The following is a 16,856-nucleotide window of genomic DNA, read 5'->3' on the forward strand; positions in this document are numbered from 1 at the left end:
CGCCCTCATGCTGGGTCGACACGATCATGGCGGGTACTTGCTTTTATCTACTGTATGTGCCACTGTAAGACCAATGCTTCGGTCCGAAAGTACTTCTTCAATGAGACCAGAACCTTTTCCCATTTTAGCACCCGAGGGTATTGAGCAAATAGACGCTGTAAGAGTTCATGCAGGCGCCAGTGTATTGCCTGCCCAAGCGCCAGCATCGACCTCGACCTGGAGATATAGCCTGCCACCTCCGCTCAAAGATGAGAATAAAGAAGCACACCTAGCGTTCAAGATCAGATACATCCACTCCATCAAGAAAGCGGAGGTCAAACCTCATCGGTCGATCAATCCTGCTTGACTTGATGGCGCATTCTGCAAGGCCTGCCAGCTGACCCGTACAGAAAGCTGGTGGAGAATTTTGATCGACTCGACAGGGAGTTTGGAAGTATTGGCTAGCGTCCGAAGGCCATCCGGGAGTTCAGAGATCATATTGTGGAGTTCAGGCGGAAATGGATCTTTAAGATACTGTACAGATATCGTCGGGTTGACGGGCTGGCGCTAGGGTTACACTGCAAGGTCACAAACCATCTCTACCCTTCAAAGTCTAGTCAGAGTTATTTATTGATTTGGAACAAATGGAGACTTACATCGTGACCGCCACTTTCATCATGGGGTGCAAACCTCCACCTTCGAGGCCTCCGCGTCGATTGATGATTCGATGCAAACCATCGCGATGGGCCTGAACGAAAGAATATTTGCCAAGATGAAACTGTCAGTCCCATGTCAGTCCTGATGAATCTCCACCTGGGAAATATCGCCTCGCTTCAGAAGCCGTCAACATTGTGATGACTTCCAATGTCGTATCATCGACAGAGATGAGGGTTGGTAATTCTCCAATGCGGTTTTCCAGTACTGTCTCGATATTTTAGGACCATTTGCGGCAGCATCGGGAAGGGTGTGTAGGACGAAGGCAATTGACTTAAAGTAAACAATATGATGCATTCGAATAGGATTTGAGACTGCATGGCGGCGAGGAAACGACTCGACATCAGCCAATTGCCGCCGCTCTCGTCAGTGTATAGGTCCCGGTTCATAGGTGCGACGGTCTGAACAACTGCCGGCCCACACATGCACTCACATTGGTCAACCGCCCACTTGTCACATAATTTCCTTCGACAGGATATGACTGGAGAGGATCTTCACGAGTACCTCCCACATTATGTCCGAGAAGGCTGAAGACGCTATGTGACTGAATATCGGAGAACGCTCCCGATTTCAATGTTCCCGTCAACGGCTTCTTCTCTGCGCGCCGACTTGGATAGCAGCCAATGCGCCAAGCCCTTGTACACGGTTTCAGAACTCCTTTTTCTTCTTGCATTTCGTCCTTGCTTGATGTTGGCCTATCATTTCGGCGTGCAGCGTACGAAGGTACCTGCCTTCGCTTTCGTGAATCTTTAGTTTCGGATGGATGAGTGTATGTCACAAACATGACTGTCGTGGTTAGGATAATGCGTCAAGGAGAGAGCAAGTGAAGCGAACGAATGAAGAAAACCGTCGCTTTTGGAATTTCATCCGATTTTAATGTAAGCGTTCAAATACCCCCGGAAACCCAATAGTGACAGTCCTTGATAAGTACATCCAAGAACCACAAGCCCGGATAATTGCCACTAAGTCTTTTGGTGCAGAAAGTGTTCACCGCTCGAAGACTAGGATTAGTAACATAATTTCTTGTTTCGGGGTCATTCAGGATCAGTTCTTGTGTGGCAATACCCGAGTAAGTTGTTTCAGAATGTCCATGGCTCAAAAGCGCCCCCCTTTAAGTGCAACTCTTAGCATGATGTTGATGCGTTGGACAAAAACCAAACGGGATTTGTATTTCGGATTTGTCTCTTCAAGGGCGATAAGCCTGAGCGCCAATCGCATGAATTGTGGTGAATCTTGGCCAACTCTTGAGGGTCGTTCACTCGGATGACAAAAGTGTCCGTTATTGGAAATGGTTTTGTTTGCTGTGGATGGTAGATTTTCTAGGTGCGTTGGAGTTCTCCAGCTTCGATAGAACCATTGTTCCTCTCCAGTGCTCCGTTCATATGCCGACTTAGGCGCTCTCCTGACCTTAACACTGGTTCGTAGCTTCAATGCAAGATGGGACTTGATTGAGGCGGACGCCGGCCTTCAATGATGTATCAGAGCAATCCAAGAAGGGCTGAGGCTACTTGTGCGAGTTTATGGCAATCATGGATATATGGTCAAATAGAGGCAAGCTTTGGTATGTGGTCTCAAAAATGTAGGGCCTCTGAAATATTGTCATTTGAAAAATAATTATGAACCATTTCTATCAAAAATCTCCCTGTGGCAGGGAAGCTGTTTTTCGTCAGACAGAACCACTTGACGAGCAACGCCGCTGTCCTCCTTTGCGGCCCCCAGCGCAGTCAATAATCTCACAAAGTGCCAGCTTGACCATTCGTCCACCACTCCGACAAGACTGTCGCACCCTGCAAACCTGTTCGCTTTCTGAACGTTGATCACTTCTCACCCTCACATTGCCGTTACTACCAATCTCGGAACCAACCTATTTTCTGCAAATCCGTCCCGTTCCCCTTCCGCCAGCTGCCCAACCATGGCAGACCGTTTCCCTTCCATCGAAGACATTGATGCGGGTGAGTACTTGTGGTTATTGTGCAATTCATCACGTCCTGGATTTCTCTTTGTCACATAGTAACTCTGGCTGCAGGAGAAACAAACGTGCGACCTGAATCCACCGCGCAAGGCAATTTCCTTGACCGAGAACGAGCGCTCCTAGGAGAAGACGCCGAGCTCTTTGCCGCCCACGATAAATCCGGTGTTGCGACTGTAGAAGATGGTGATGACGACTTGCTAGGAGGGGATGGAGATTTCACATCAGCCCCGGCTCGGCTATCAGGCGGGGCGCAGAATGAGTTGGATGATTTCGAAAGCTCATTTCCTGCCATTGACACTCGAAACGACGTATGCTGGACCCCCGAAGCCCAGAACCTTTTTTTTTTTTTTTTTTTGGTCATTTTGGCAAAAAAACACATCAAGACTGATATACCACAGAACGTTGGCCCTGGTGGCACCATAACCAGCACCGCTCCCTTCCAAAGCACTTCGGGCTATACAAACTACACTGCTCCTTCACAAGAAGAAGACACCGAGCCTATCCGCGAGTGGCGAGCCAAACGAGACGCGGACCTGAGCCGAAGAGATGAAGCGTCTGCCCGTAAAAAGGACGAGACTATCGCCACAGCCCAGAAAGACATCGACTCTTTCTACGAATCCTACAACCGCAAAGTTGACAAACAGAAGGCCCAGACGGCGAAGGAAGCCGAGGAGTTCCTCGCCAAGAGAGAGGATACCACGGCTGGAGGCACGAGCTGGGAGCGGATCGCAAAATTGGTCGACTTGAGCGGCAAAGGCCAGCAAGGCGGGGGAGATGGCTCGTCCAAGAAGAGAATGCGGGAACTCCTCCTGAGCCTGAAAGCGGACAAAGATGCTCCAGGTGCTACGGGCGTGTGAAATGACAAGAGAAAATGGATATCGAGCCGCGCGTCGGAGTTGGGGGTGGTCACATTTGACTCCTTCAAAGCTCTTTACTTACGGCTCCTCACGGGAGGAGGCTGCATTCAACCCCACGACGTTGTCTGCGGCGTTGCATGTTTTGGAAGTGTGCGTGCTGTGGACGATATGGATAGTGGACATATATTGCGCATTACCGTTCGGAGGGAAAGGGAAAGAAACACTGGCGTTCGAACGAATCGAGTCATGACCAGGGTAGATTGCCCTCCTAACACACCGGGTGGGCCTTAGGTCAAACGTCAATGAGGGACGTTGAATGGGAAGATCAATTAATGTTCTCGAGTGCTATCGATGCTGAGAGTGCCTTTTGCTCCTGGAGGGCACAGAGCTCGACAGGGATACAAAATCAAAAACAAAGAAAGATAGACTCAAAAATCTATATTTGATACGACATACTAACTCTCCAATCGGTCAGAAAGTCACAGAAAGGGAAGTCATCTTGAAGCGTTAATTTTTCTCACTCAGTGCTACTCTATGATTACCTACTGGGATCCCAGCCCTCAGCCCTGGGCTGTCCGTCGATCGAGCACAGCTTTGTGAATACAGACGCCTTCGACCTTTCTTTTGTGGGGGCCGCTCCCGTTGGAGCCTTCTACCGTCATTTCGACTTGCACATTCAGCATGACACCGAACAATCATCCCCCTTTTCACACAAAGTCTCCCCCCCCCCCCGGTGGAGAAAAAAAAGGAAGAGAACGTCGAAAAATTCATGGGTAGAAGAAAAATGAAGCCCCGAAATGTAACGCCGAAGAAAATGCCCAATAGAGTCTCTCCGGTGTCATGCGCCGTTAACAAACCCTCAACATAAAATCGAATTTTCATTCATGCCCAGCCCCAAAAGCCTGATCCATCACTCCGTCCTATTGCTTTGGATAGAAATCGAAAAGAAAAAGGAAAGCCCACGGATTCGGATCCATGCCGATTTGAACCTGCATTATGCATTCGTATTCGAGATTCATAACAAGATGCATTTTGTCACATTGCTCTTCGCCGTTTGCGCCGCAAACTCCGGCCGAAAATGCTTGCATGGAAGTGTCTTGCAGCCTAGTGACTGGTATTGGTCTGATATCAAGAATTCGCAAGACGGAACGATGGTCTGTCTACTGCTTGCGCTTTGGACGACCGATGCGAGGCTGAGGGATGATCTGCATCTTTTGAATAAAATCTTGACCTATTCGCTCCATCTCAGTGAGTGTTTGCTCAGTGTGCCGCTCGAGCGAAGGTGCTCCTGCAGCGGGACTTGGGGGAGGTCGGGCAGTGTGTCCCTGAGATGGGTTTGGGCCTTTCTTAGGAGCACTTTTATTCTCAGCCTTTGACGTAGCATACTCTGCTGGGACCCGGATATGAACATCACGTGTAATTCTATCGTCTTCCACTCCAGCGTATTCTCGCTCCAGCCAAGCTTGCAATCCGGTGTAGCCTTGAGCTCTGGCGATGATCCAGGCCGTTTCAATGTGTCCAATTGCCATGTCTTGTAGTTGCAGTGAAACACCATGGAGCGTGTCCCGGAAAGTAAGACCATTTAACTCTGAGGCAACCCGGTCCATCTTGTATATTCCGTGGATGAATTCGAGTATCTGGGCTTTGATTGTACCTTCCCGTTCGCTCATGGGGAAGTCGGACTGAGCTGCGAAAACAGTTCTATTCCGTGGTTCAGAGAGGCCCAAGTCGACCAGAGAGGTGAACTGTCCCGATTCCACATCTGGTGCTCCTGCGTTTACCGAGACTGGTTTTCCGGTCGGCTGAAGGTTGCGTTCATCTTTGGATTCTCTCTCGAGGTTGCCTGTCTCGGAAGTATTGCTCGAGGTACTCTTCTGGATACTCGGCACGCCTCCTGGAACTTGTTTGAGTTGCATGCTTTGCTCCTTACTGAGGGTCTTTCCCGACGTCGAGGCATCGGCGAGGCGCTCTTCAAACCGCGACAATTTGAACACGAGCGGGCTCCTTGGTTTCTTGGCCCAGTCTCCGTAGTTGAAAAGTTGATTGTGCATTGCTGACTCTTTCTTTTCAATTGAATCCATGAGAGTGTCTGGTATCGACATGCCCATTTCGGCCCGGGAGTTGATGGCGTCGAAATCGGCGTCGCACCCCAATTTTAGGGCCCGCATTTCTTCTGCGTACTTTTGCAATGCTGGACTGCAGTCGCACTCGCTTCCCGTTGGACAAGACAGATGAGGAACGAGACTGCAAGCCATGTCCCAATGTTCATCCACCTTGGATTGAAGAAGGATATGTCGAGGGAGTCCCGGTGGGCTTGGCACATGCTGGCTTTCCCCTGCAGCGCTCTCTGGCGGCCTCTTTTTCAAATTGAGCGGCGCAGGAACCAGTGGCTTCAATTTCTCGACGTTGAGCTCTCTTATCCGTAATTTACATGTGTGTTGCGGCGAGCACCTATAGCGTGAGAACTGGCACATGTGAAGGAATCGAGTGATGACATCTTGTAGCTTGTCGGTTTCACTTTCATCAACAGAGTCCACCAAAATACTTCTAATGAACGCTTCGATCACATGGAGGTTTGTTTCGGCCTGATCTCCATCCACGGCTGCCAATACGAATGTGCTCAGAATTCCGTTCACGTCGGCGGCCATGACCGATGCATCCCTAGGCTCGAGGGCGGAAACAGAGAAGACAATGACGGCCAGAACATCTGTCATAGCTTGGGCTATGAAATTGAACACTTGGAACCATTCCCCATTGTTGGTCGGGTCGTAATGGGAGAACGTGTTTCTCAGTACAATTGAAATGTCTTTGGCTTCCTCGAAATTGTCTCTGATCTGGAATGTAAGACGTTGTGCAATCACCACGGCAGCCATGCCAGGACAGATTCCCTTCTCTTTGAGGGTCAGGATGGTATCGTGGACTTTCTCCGGTCTCGAGGCAGCGAGACTCATATTAGCGCGGTAGAACTCTTTCTCAGCATCCCAAGGTTCAAACCGAAAGGTGTGTTGGATGTGATGATTGGCGATGACTCGGAACATCTCCCAGATGCCGTCTTCGATATTAAAATGATAGTGCGCAACGACGCGCGCACGTACCGTGCCAGCGTTTTTGACCATCGGGGTATCGAAGAATTTTTTGAAAAGATCCCATGCCTCACCATCCGCAAAGGTACCGTCAAGCAGATGCCTGGTTGAAGACTGCCTGGCACTGCTTGATCCCGGATCAACCCCTGTCGCAGAGCCGGTAGATGCTGCTTTCTTGGCCGCGAGCTTCTTCTGTTTCTCGAGTTGTGCGGCGACAAATTTCGGAATCGAGGCTTCCACTTTCGAGATTGCCTCGAGAAGACTTTGAGGTGGTTCCTTCTTTTGTGTCTTCTTGATGGAAGCTTTGATCATTTCTAATGATTCTAGGTATTTTTCGGGCTTGCTTCGAGCTGTGGCAATCACGAGCGCGGTGGTTCTGGCCGACAGCCGGGAAACATTTTCTCCAAGAGCTGCCTCGGCCGCCAGAGCTTTGACTGAGCGGTGGAAGAGGATATCGGTGATCACGTCGTCCAGGACAATATCGGATAGAGGTGGAATTGGAGACTTTAAAATAGCCTTCGACTTGATTTTTTTGAGGGCCGCCGAGACATTTTCAATGGTGTCAACAGACATCCTGTCCGAGACCTTTTCCATCTCGTTTCTTGCCGCTTCCTCCACCTTGATGCACTCGAGATTCGCTTTGATCGTGTCTTCGTCAAGGTTCAAATCCGGATCGGCCGCAGCGGAGGGATTGTCTGAAGATTGCATCTTCATCCGGAGATTCATCATGACTTCCACAACGTTGTTACAGGTCCGAGTTTTACCATCGCCGGTGGAAACATCGACTGTGAAGCCTTTGGCATTCGGTTTAGCCAGCATCTCTTCCAGAGCTTGGAAGGATTTGCGGAGGACCGGAGACATGGGCCCGTTGAGTTCGAGAACACTGCGGAGGTCTGCGATGGCGGTCTGCACGTCATGGGGATCAGACGCACTAAAAAAGCCCTTCATGACACTCAAGGCCTGAGAAAAGGCGTCTGCACTTGTCGAGGCGAGGGTGTTTTGGAGGACAGTAGACAGCCCCGGAGAATTGTGTGGGTTAAACTTGAATCGCGAGAGATCGGGCTCGGCGTCCAGAATCATCTTCCGGAACTCGTTGTTCTTTCTCTCTGCCTCCGCCATTTCAGAATTGGCCTGATCCAGCTTGACACGCGCATCTGCTGGCGACACCCTGCCTGCATTGACGTCATGTCGGATCTTTTCCAGCCTTCCCCTAATCCGCCGCACGATGTGCTCATTCTCTTTAGCTGCCTCCAAAATGGCAGTGTTCTTTGGATCAAAGAGGAAGTCTTTGGGAGTGAGCATATCTAACGGGGATGAACCCCAAAGACCACTCTTGTCGCGATCGTCAGCCGGGGGGGCGCCTGAACCACTGCTGCTGCGGGTAGCTTTGTCCAGAATGGCATTCCTGCGTGTTCTCAAAGCAAGCTCCTCTTCATCATCCTTCTTGACACGAACCAACTCAACGTCTCTTTGTTTGCGTAGTGCATTTTGCATTCTTTGGGATTTTTCAGACATGATCCTTGCATGGTAATACTTAATCGTGTCCATCTCCATCCACGAGACACCCTTGGTCTTTGCCCGCATGCAAATTTCATGCTTACAAGGAAAGTCGGCGCCCTCGGATCCCTCTAGACAAGGATCGTCAAAATCTGCGTCCAGACAGCACGAACCAGACCCGATGAACTTGAAATCACCTCCTAATTGTGCTTTGAAGAGGTTGTCAAGAGCTGTGGCATTCTCGTCGAGTAATGCTCGCTGGGTTTGGTGTCTCGACGACTTCTGCTCGAGCTCATTTTTCTCCTTCTCAAGCTTTGCTCTTTCGTTGAGCAATTCATTGTACGTGCGGATATCCTCATCCGCCCATCCATCAACATTGTGGCCATCTGCAGCTTTCAGCGGGCTCCTCGGCCGAACAGAAGGTAGAGATTCGGAAAGGATCTCGCTTGGCCTGTCAATGCCTGCCGGCTTTAGGCTTTTGCCTTTTGTCTTGCCCATCGCTTTGTGATTTGGGAATTAAATAGTGGAGCAAATGAACGCCAGATTATGAGATAGAGATAAGTGATGCGTACAGGAATTGTTTGGATGTCAGCCAAGGCCGGAATTTGCAGTCCCAGATGGAGCAAATTTGCTGGCGACAATTTCACGGTGCCGTAGCAGACGACGAGCGCACCTTGGCTTCAGCGACGAGTTACTGCGACAAGAGCAATACTCAACAGGTGAATGGTCCGATGGCCTCGAGGATGGAAGATCTGTTTGAAAACTCTCGACACCTGCCACCCCGGCGGGCCAAAGGCTTACCGAAAGCCCCTACCACATCCAAAAACTTGGCATCACGGTTTGATGTCAAGAAGATACATGGCTTGGATGGAGGCGACCGCATGTTTCTCCAAGAGAAGCAAGATGCAGTCCCCGCGCCCTTAGGAAGTCTGGAAGCTGGAGAATTGGCGACCCGTTGTCGTTGGAAGCGATTTGAGATATCGGGAAAAGAATGACTCGCTTAGGGATAAAGTGGCGCCGGGATGGCAGTTTTATTGTCCTTCACATCTCAGCCAGGCTCACAATGCTCATGATGGCTGGGTTTGATGATATCAAGGCTGCGATGGTCTTTGGAGAGAGAGGCCAAGTTGGAAGAACTAAATGATGCGTCGTTTTAAGTTCAAGTTTGTAACCCTCAGTCACGGGGTTTTTATTTTAGTCTTGGCCGGAAGCCCTAGTCGCCTTTCGGGTACGGATTTTCTTTGTTCCGAAGTATCAAATTTTCTTCCCCCGGGTCCCCCAGGCAAGCCTCCCACGGTACCTTGGTGACAGGTCCATCAACATGTCGACTGGCAGTGACGATGAAGTAGTGCGGGCCCAAATACAAGAAATCATCCAAGCCTCATCCAAGCACGACATCCAGGCGCTAGAGAGATGCATCAACGCCCATTCCTTTATGGAGTGTAAAGCCGTCGACGTGCAGGACCCTACTACTGGATTTACACCCCTTCATGCTGCTATCGCCTCATGTCAGACTCTGCCGAACGGAGACGGACATGAGCCCTCGAACCAGGAAGAAGAACAAGGCGCCAATACTCTCAGATTTCTATTGGAGAACGGAGCGATATGGAATCAGCTAGACAATAATGATGAAACCCCTGGCTGTCTTGCCCATCGATTGGGACTGAGCCATCTATACCACATCATGGTCGATGCGGGAGTTCGTGCCGAAATGCTGCTGAGCCGGCTGGAAGAGTACGAGGAATTGAACGACAATGAAGATGCCGAGGAAGACAGCGTCGAGGACGCGCAACCTGCCGGTACTGAACTTGAGCAGACGCCTGATGCAGAAACCACAGATTTGCAACAGGAGGTCAACAGCTCGGTGTACCTCTCGTCTACTCTGTCGCTCGGCAAGGACAAACTACTGGACGAACGGCATAACGGAGTAATGATGGCATGGGAAAGCGACATCATGTCCCAGTCTGCGGATGCAATTTTGTTCCAACCAAATCTACAAATATTGAACATTGGCTTCGGTATGGGCATCGTCGACTCACATATCCAGAATCACACCAACAAACCGGCCAATCACCATATTTTGGAGGCTCACCCAGACATTCTGGCCGAAATGAGCCATAAGGGGTGGATGGACAAGTCCAACGTCATTGTCCATAATGGAAAGTGGCAGGATGTTCTTCCTCGACTTGTCTCGGAAGGAGTAGTCTTCGACGCCATTTATTTCGACACATTTGCCGAGTCTTATTCGCAATTCCGAGAATTTTTCTCCGAGCAAGTAATAGGACTGTTGAATCCGGACGGCCGATGGTCTTTTTTCAACGGAATGGGCGCGGACAGACAAATCAGCTACGACGTCTATCAAAAAGTGCTGGAATTGGACTTGTTCGAATCTGGTTTTGATGTGGAGTGGAAAGACGTCGACCTTCCCAAACTAGATGGGGAATGGGAAGGGGTCCGACGAAAATATTGGAATGTCGACCGGTATCGACTTCCCATCTGTAAGTTTATGGATTGATGGATTCTGGTGCGTCTGCTCGGCATTTGTTCGAAATAACTGGCAGTGTGGCGCTGCGATAGAACATCCACGACTTCATCTCTGTGCTCCAACACTGTGGCTGCCGGCAAGGTTCTGCCATTCATCTCTCAACATTCGACAGAAGGCTAGAGGGCCTTGGACGTCGAATAAACTTATATGGCGGACTAGCAGATGCGAGGACAATTTGCCTAGCTTTCGAAGAAAGAATGCTTCGGAGCCCTTATACCGAAGACTTGGTCGGGGGACCACAAATGATGATGTCTGGCAACCAAGATCAACATTGGAGAAAGAGAGAGCTTCGGTAGGTTGTTACTTCAAGAATCCTGTCCGACAACAATGAGCCCTACGACATACCCCAGTGCTCCGAAACGAAATTCATGCTCCTCTCCGCATCTCCAAGGATTACTCTCCAGCATCAGTACCTTTGAGTGTCCATACCTCTCGGAACTCTTCCGCCGAGCTGCATTCGGTGTCCATTGCCCCGCATCAACCTTTCTCCTCGTTCCCAGCCCACAAAGACGGCTTACTCCACACTTCAATCGATTCGACGAGGACAAGTCAATGGATAAGTGGAATGAAACCGGGGGGAATGTGATAATGATACTCCGTACCTCCGGAGGGGGGGAACCTCGGGATTACAGGGAAGCCTGGTCAAAGATGCAAGTGTATATAACAAGAAGCCTGAAAGTGGTCTTTGATTGTCCTTCATGGCCGATCAGCATCGAAGATCTTTGACTATAAGATAGTCCTTCAGAAGAATCCTGCTGAAACTCCAGAAACGAGAGCGAGCATCCGAGGCGAGAGTCAGAAAGCATGTTCAAGCGGACAGCGATCGTTACCGGCTCAAGCCGGGGTATGTAAGTCCACCACACATTACTCCCGTTCGCTGTCTTCAAGCCAACTACTGACCCTTCTCAGTGGGGAAGCCATTGTCCGCCGTCTGGCGGCCGAAGGCTACGCCGTGTGCGTGAACGATGTATCCGCGAACAAAGCTGGCATCGACAAACTAGTAGCGGAACTGAATTCAACGCACGGCTCGGGATCTGCAATCGGAGTCGTTGCCGATGTCACCTCCTCCTCAGACGTGCAATCCATGATTAAAGAGTCGGTAGACAAACTGGGGCCGTTGACAGTGATGGTTGCGAACGCAGGCATCGCACAGGTGGCTCCAGCATTGGATATCTCGGACGCGGATGTGCAGCGCATGTTCAACGTCAACTTCATGGGCGTCTGGCTATGCTACACGCACGCAGCACGGCAGATGATCGCTCAGGGCCCCGTCCCTGAGGGCAGCAGTGGATACAAAATTCTCGGGGCGGCGAGCATCGTTGCGTTCAAGCCGTTCCCACTCCTCTCACACTACAGCGCCTCCAAGTGGGCAGTGCGCGGCCTCACGCAAGTATTCGCCATGGAAATGGCCAAGCACAAGATCAACGTCAACGCCTATGCGCCCGGCATTGTAGGCACGGCGATGTGGGATCTCATTGACGAGAAGCTCGGCGAGATCGAAGGGCGAGGAAAGGGCGAGTCAGTGAAGAAATACAGCTCCGACTTAACGGCGCTCGGTCGAGTCAGTGTCCCTGAAGACGTCGGGAATCCCGTCGGAGGCTTCCTGTGCTCCAAGGATGCAGAATTCATCACGGGCCAAACGATTGTGATTGACGGCGGCATCATTTTCACTTGATCCGACAGACGGAATGAAAAGCATCTCAGCAATTGCAATCTTTTTCCCTATCCTGACAAATTATTCTCAGGTTTCCCCTCCCCTTGTTTTGGCGGGTACGTCTTCCCATCCACCTCGCACGTAGGCTTGCAACTACACCTATCGTTTTCGGGGATCGAATCCATCACCGACGGAATGTGGTTTCCGCAGCCCCACCAAGTTGATTTTTCTGTATGAAAGAAGCACCGCGTGAGTTGAGGTATACGAGCCGAAAGATCCATCTCAGCCGTCGTCACGGGAGCAATGGCAACGTCTTGAAGCGAGGGAATGGAAGTGGAGGGAGAGAGAAAAGAAGAGGGACAGAGAAGACGTACGGCAATTCGGACACGTCCGCTTCATGCACATCTTTGCGGTATTTTATTCCTGACGATCTTCGTTCACAATGTTATAGTGTTGGCTTCGAATTGTAGGTCCAAAATTGATCTGTAGCGTCAGAATATGACTCGATACGCGAGGCGGGGTGTAGTTGAGAGTACCTTTTTTTTTGCGCCGGGGAATATGCGAGAGCTTCCGTCAGCCAAACTGGAGGAACGATGATCCTTATATACGTGGATCTACGTTCTTGTGCCCTTGTATATCACCAGATCTTAGCCCGATCTTTGTTCTAGACGTTGTCAGTTCACGGTCACTAGAAAGGCCAACCCCCACTCTACGGGGAAAAGTTCTAAGATGGAAAACCCCGAGGTCGCCGATCAAGGTAATCGGCGATCACAAAGGATAAATATTGGTATGTTGGATCATCTTTTGTTTACGAGGCGTGCGACGAGACGAGAGCGGCAGAGTGATGATACGAAGAACTTTCGCTTTGAGCGAGCTGGGTGCCGGGAGCTGCTCATGTTTCATTCTAGTAGAGCCGTAGAAATGGCAATGAATAGAGTACGAAGTACACACCTGCTCTTTGCGTATTTCGCGAATGGTCGTTCAAACTGTTTCATGATTCGATGATGAAAGCGGAACATTGTCAAGCAGTGCTGATTTGTCTACCGCAAATTGATGAAAAGTAGAGTACTCCATCTAGCAGATCATGCGTAGATCCATGTGCCGATCCAAGCCAGGCTCAACAACATTATCAGAACATTCAGCCACGTCGCTGATTCAACTTTGACGCCGTTAGCATTCTCGTTTGAATAAACACACGCCCACCCTGAAGTCACTCCTCCACTCCCACAATCTAGAGGCTGCAACGGCGGTTGCGAAACACCATCGTCGTCACACTGATCAGACGACGATCCAGCAGGACAGCACCTCTGCGTCGACCATTCTGCCGAATTTAACTGCAAATACCAACCGGCCGGACAGCACGTCCCCCACGCCGAATCGACGTTATTTTGGACAAGAAAGCAGTAGCCTGATTCGCAGTACGAATTTGTCGACGGGTCGGGACAGGAAACTTGTCGCGTAGCGATGTCGATGTCAATGCCGGATTGATCTCGAGGATTGAGGATGTTGATTTGGGATATCGATTGGGCAGTATGGGAAATGTTGGTTGACGCTTCGGAAACCTCGGAATCAATTATATTTCGGCCAATGGCTGAATCCGTGACTGCATTCCGCGCAAAGAGGAGAACAGCAAGTTCGAGTGCATATAGCAGCGGCATGATCTCATCAGTGGTGCGCGGGCTTTATGGAGGTAAGGCTAATTTGTATATATTGATGGGCCCCAACTTTGACGTAATAAAAAGATAACCCTAGTGAGCAACGAGGGATGGTGCCGGTCCGCTGCTGAGTAAGGGGTTTTCAATTCGTGTGAAGCTGGGATTGGTGCGTTAAATCTTCCGTATCTGACCATTCGCCGCATAAGGGACCCAAGATTTTCGAAAGGCCGTCTCACTCTGATCATTTCAGTCTGGCTTGAATGCTCCGAACTTCTGGCGACACTGCTTCTGCAGACTTTAGGGTAAGTATGGCAGCATCTTGGGCAATCGGTACCACCTCTTCAAGCGCGCGCCCCTTTACAAGGCCTGCAACAATAACGCCCAGCATTGTATCACCAATCCCGTTGACAGACACAATTTCTTCCTGGCTGACTTCGCAGGACGGGCGGATGAGTCGCATATACACTCCGCCGATTTCCGAAGAATCAGAGAAATTTCTAGACAGAATGTACGGGGCGTTTTCGGGGCGAGTTAGTCTCTCATCCCCGTGCCTCAGTAAACATGCTAGAAGGCACCCTTTCCGCCCGAGTTTTGTCACTAGGTTCGGGATAAATGGCAAGAGCTGAATGCACTGTTGCGGGATGCCCTCGTCAACCAATTCGCGCCCAGCAACCGAAGTCAGGCGATGTCGTGGATCTGTTCCCGAGAGACCCAAACTGTCGATTACGCGCCACCACTGCTCGGATTCAAACATCAGCGCATCCCTGGCTGCATTATAGATGGCCGTCAGCTCTAGAGCATTGGGAGAAGCGAGGCTAATAACATGACTTGGTACGACTTTGGCGCTCGTTTTCGCCGAAGTGGGTTTGTGGAAAAGGCGTGCAGCTTTGGCGGTGGAAACGGGTTCGAAGGCAATCATCGCCTGATGGGCTTTCGCAGCCGTAAATATTGACGAGAGGATTGCCGGAGACCAATTGGCGTCGATGACAACCCACTTCGGCTTAGTCTTTCCTATCATTGCCATCCAGTAGTCCAATGCCTCTAATTCAGGTCGAGCCAAGATCGACATATCCGCCATCGCAAGCAAGAGATCTTTATTTTGATCATTGACTGCAACGTATTGCGCTGTCCTCGCACCGTCTTCGGTAGGAAGCTTCCTTATGTTCGCAATGTCGAGGCCGCTTGTCTTGATATGGTCCAGAAGTGATGACCCTGCAAGATCGTCTCCAACCACACTCGCCAAGGTGACTTTTGCACCGGCCAGGTAAGCAGCCAGTGCCACATTACGCCCAACTCCACCTGGAGACTGGGAAATGTTGGCCGGATTGGAAGTGTGGAGACTCGGCGAGGTCGAATTTGAAGTATTGTCGAGTGGTTGATAGTCACAGAGTGTATCGCTAGCAAGTGAGCCTGCAACAAGTAGCTCTACCTGCCGATGCAGTTGCTCGGTTGTCTCAGATGTGCTTTTCCCCGGCATCGTCAGCTTCCTTCTGGGCTGGTCGAGAGTTGCCACGGGCAATCTAAGAATCGTCAATACGTGTCCGAATAAACACGTGGAAAGTCTAACACGGCTCACCGCTGTGGTGCAGCTCCGTCTTGTCGTTCCAGCTTGGCCAATTCCACGGCGATCTTGGTCCCACGAATGACATTGGCTTCAATTAGAGCCTCGTTCGCCTTCACACTTGCACCGTTGCTCAGTTCCCGGATCCGTTTCAGGATGTAAGGAGTATTGGCACTTCCACCCACGCCTCTCTCCTCGGCTTCCGCGACAGCTTCAGCCATGATAGAGTCAATCTCGTCCTTTTCCATTGCCGAGTCTTCCGGGACTGGGTTGGCCAAAAGTAATCCCGAGTGGATCGGAAACTTGGATTGCGCGTAGATAATGGCGGCAGCATCGGCTTCGTCCAGGATGATTTTGGGACTTTTGACACCGCTCTCTCGAGAGAAGAAGGCCGGGAAGTCCACGGCGCCTTCTCTTCCATCTGCAAATGTGCCCACGCCGACACCTTGTGTCTCCAAATACTCCAGAGTCCGTGGAATATCGAGGAAGCTCTTGCACCCAGAACTGATTACGGTCACGGGTGTCCGGCCCAACTCAGTCAAATCTGCTGAGATGTCCATGGAATTCTCTCCCCCTCGATGGACTCCTCCCAGGCCGCCGGTGGCAAATATTTTTATCCCTGCCAGATGTGCGAGGATCATCGTACCAGCAATCGTTGTTCCGCCATTAAGTTTCTGACCCCTTAAACCCAGGCCACCAATGAAGCCCAGATCTCGCCTCGAGATCTTCCACGTGTTCTCATTACCAGCGGTAGAGACGAGTTGTATCAGGTCCTCGGCCTCCATGCCCACACACGCCGTGCCGTTAAGGATTCCAATGGTTGCAGGCACACCGCCATTGACGCGTACTAGGGATTCAAGGCGAGAGGATAAAGCGACGTTGTTAGGATAGGAGAAGCCTGGCGAGCAATGAGTCTTGAGTGGAATGTGACGACGGCATCATGCTCATCGTTTACCGTGCGTATATATGGTCGTCTCCAGAGCGACGACGGGCTTGCTCGTTGCAAGAGCATCTTGGACCTCCTCCGATATGCGGAAAAGCCTGTCTCTGCTGGAGAAGATTCGGCGATACCGATGGGCATGTCTGAAAGGCTTGTGACCGATGGACCGGATCTTTAATGCCCTGTTGGGCAGACACATTGTTGATATAGGGCCCCCCTCCTAGGTAGAGAAAGGTGTGTCTCACATCCGTTTTCCAAGCGGTTACGGTGGAGTGTGGTATCCAGGCTGGCATAGAGTCCTCTTTCTGGAACATCCACAAACGGAATAGTCAATGATACCAGTTAGGTTCAGAGTTGGTAAATGGATTGTCTGCTCAACTCAGTCCCACCTTTCTAGGA

The 16,856-nt window shown here is 50.7% G+C and overlaps 5 protein-coding genes across 5 annotated transcripts; 3 read left to right on the forward strand and 2 right to left on the reverse strand.

Moving 5' to 3' along the window:
- Positions 1–2,605: 2,605 nt before the first annotated feature.
- Positions 2,606–3,522, forward strand: Z518_03978 (uncharacterized protein; the record flags this gene model as incomplete). The annotated part of the gene is made up of 3 exons (XM_013417686.1): positions 2,606–2,645; positions 2,705–2,973; positions 3,064–3,522. The coding sequence occupies 3 exons, from the start codon at positions 2,606–2,608 to the stop codon at positions 3,520–3,522; spliced, it is 768 nt and encodes a 255-aa protein (XP_013273140.1).
- Positions 3,523–4,682: 1,160 nt separating this feature from the next.
- Z518_03979 (uncharacterized protein) lies at positions 4,683–8,600 on the reverse strand (the record flags this gene model as incomplete). Its single annotated transcript, XM_013417687.1, has 1 exon — positions 4,683–8,600. The coding sequence occupies one exon, from the start codon at positions 8,598–8,600 to the stop codon at positions 4,683–4,685; it is 3,918 nt and encodes a 1,305-aa protein (XP_013273141.1).
- Positions 8,601–9,423: 823 nt separating this feature from the next.
- Z518_03980 (uncharacterized protein) lies at positions 9,424–10,617 on the forward strand (the record flags this gene model as incomplete). The annotated part of the gene is made up of 1 exon (XM_013417688.1): positions 9,424–10,617. The coding sequence occupies one exon, from the start codon at positions 9,424–9,426 to the stop codon at positions 10,615–10,617; it is 1,194 nt and encodes a 397-aa protein (XP_013273142.1).
- An 834-nt stretch (positions 10,618–11,451) lies between these two features.
- On the forward strand, positions 11,452–12,322 carry Z518_03981 (uncharacterized protein; the record flags this gene model as incomplete). Its single annotated transcript, XM_013417689.1, has 2 exons — positions 11,452–11,495; positions 11,557–12,322. The coding sequence occupies 2 exons, from the start codon at positions 11,452–11,454 to the stop codon at positions 12,320–12,322; spliced, it is 810 nt and encodes a 269-aa protein (XP_013273143.1).
- Positions 12,323–14,197: 1,875 nt separating this feature from the next.
- Z518_03982 (uncharacterized protein) lies at positions 14,198–16,656 on the reverse strand (the record flags this gene model as incomplete). Its single annotated transcript, XM_013417690.1, has 3 exons — positions 14,198–15,476; positions 15,533–16,415; positions 16,473–16,656. 3 exons carry the CDS (start codon positions 16,654–16,656, stop codon positions 14,198–14,200), a joined length of 2,346 nt encoding a protein of 781 aa, XP_013273144.1.
- Positions 16,657–16,856: the final 200 nt, after the last annotated feature.

This window comes from Rhinocladiella mackenziei (assembly GCF_000835555.1).
Source record: "Rhinocladiella mackenziei CBS 650.93 unplaced genomic scaffold supercont1.3, whole genome shotgun sequence".
NCBI classification, from domain to species: Eukaryota; Fungi; Ascomycota; class Eurotiomycetes; order Chaetothyriales; family Herpotrichiellaceae; genus Rhinocladiella; species Rhinocladiella mackenziei.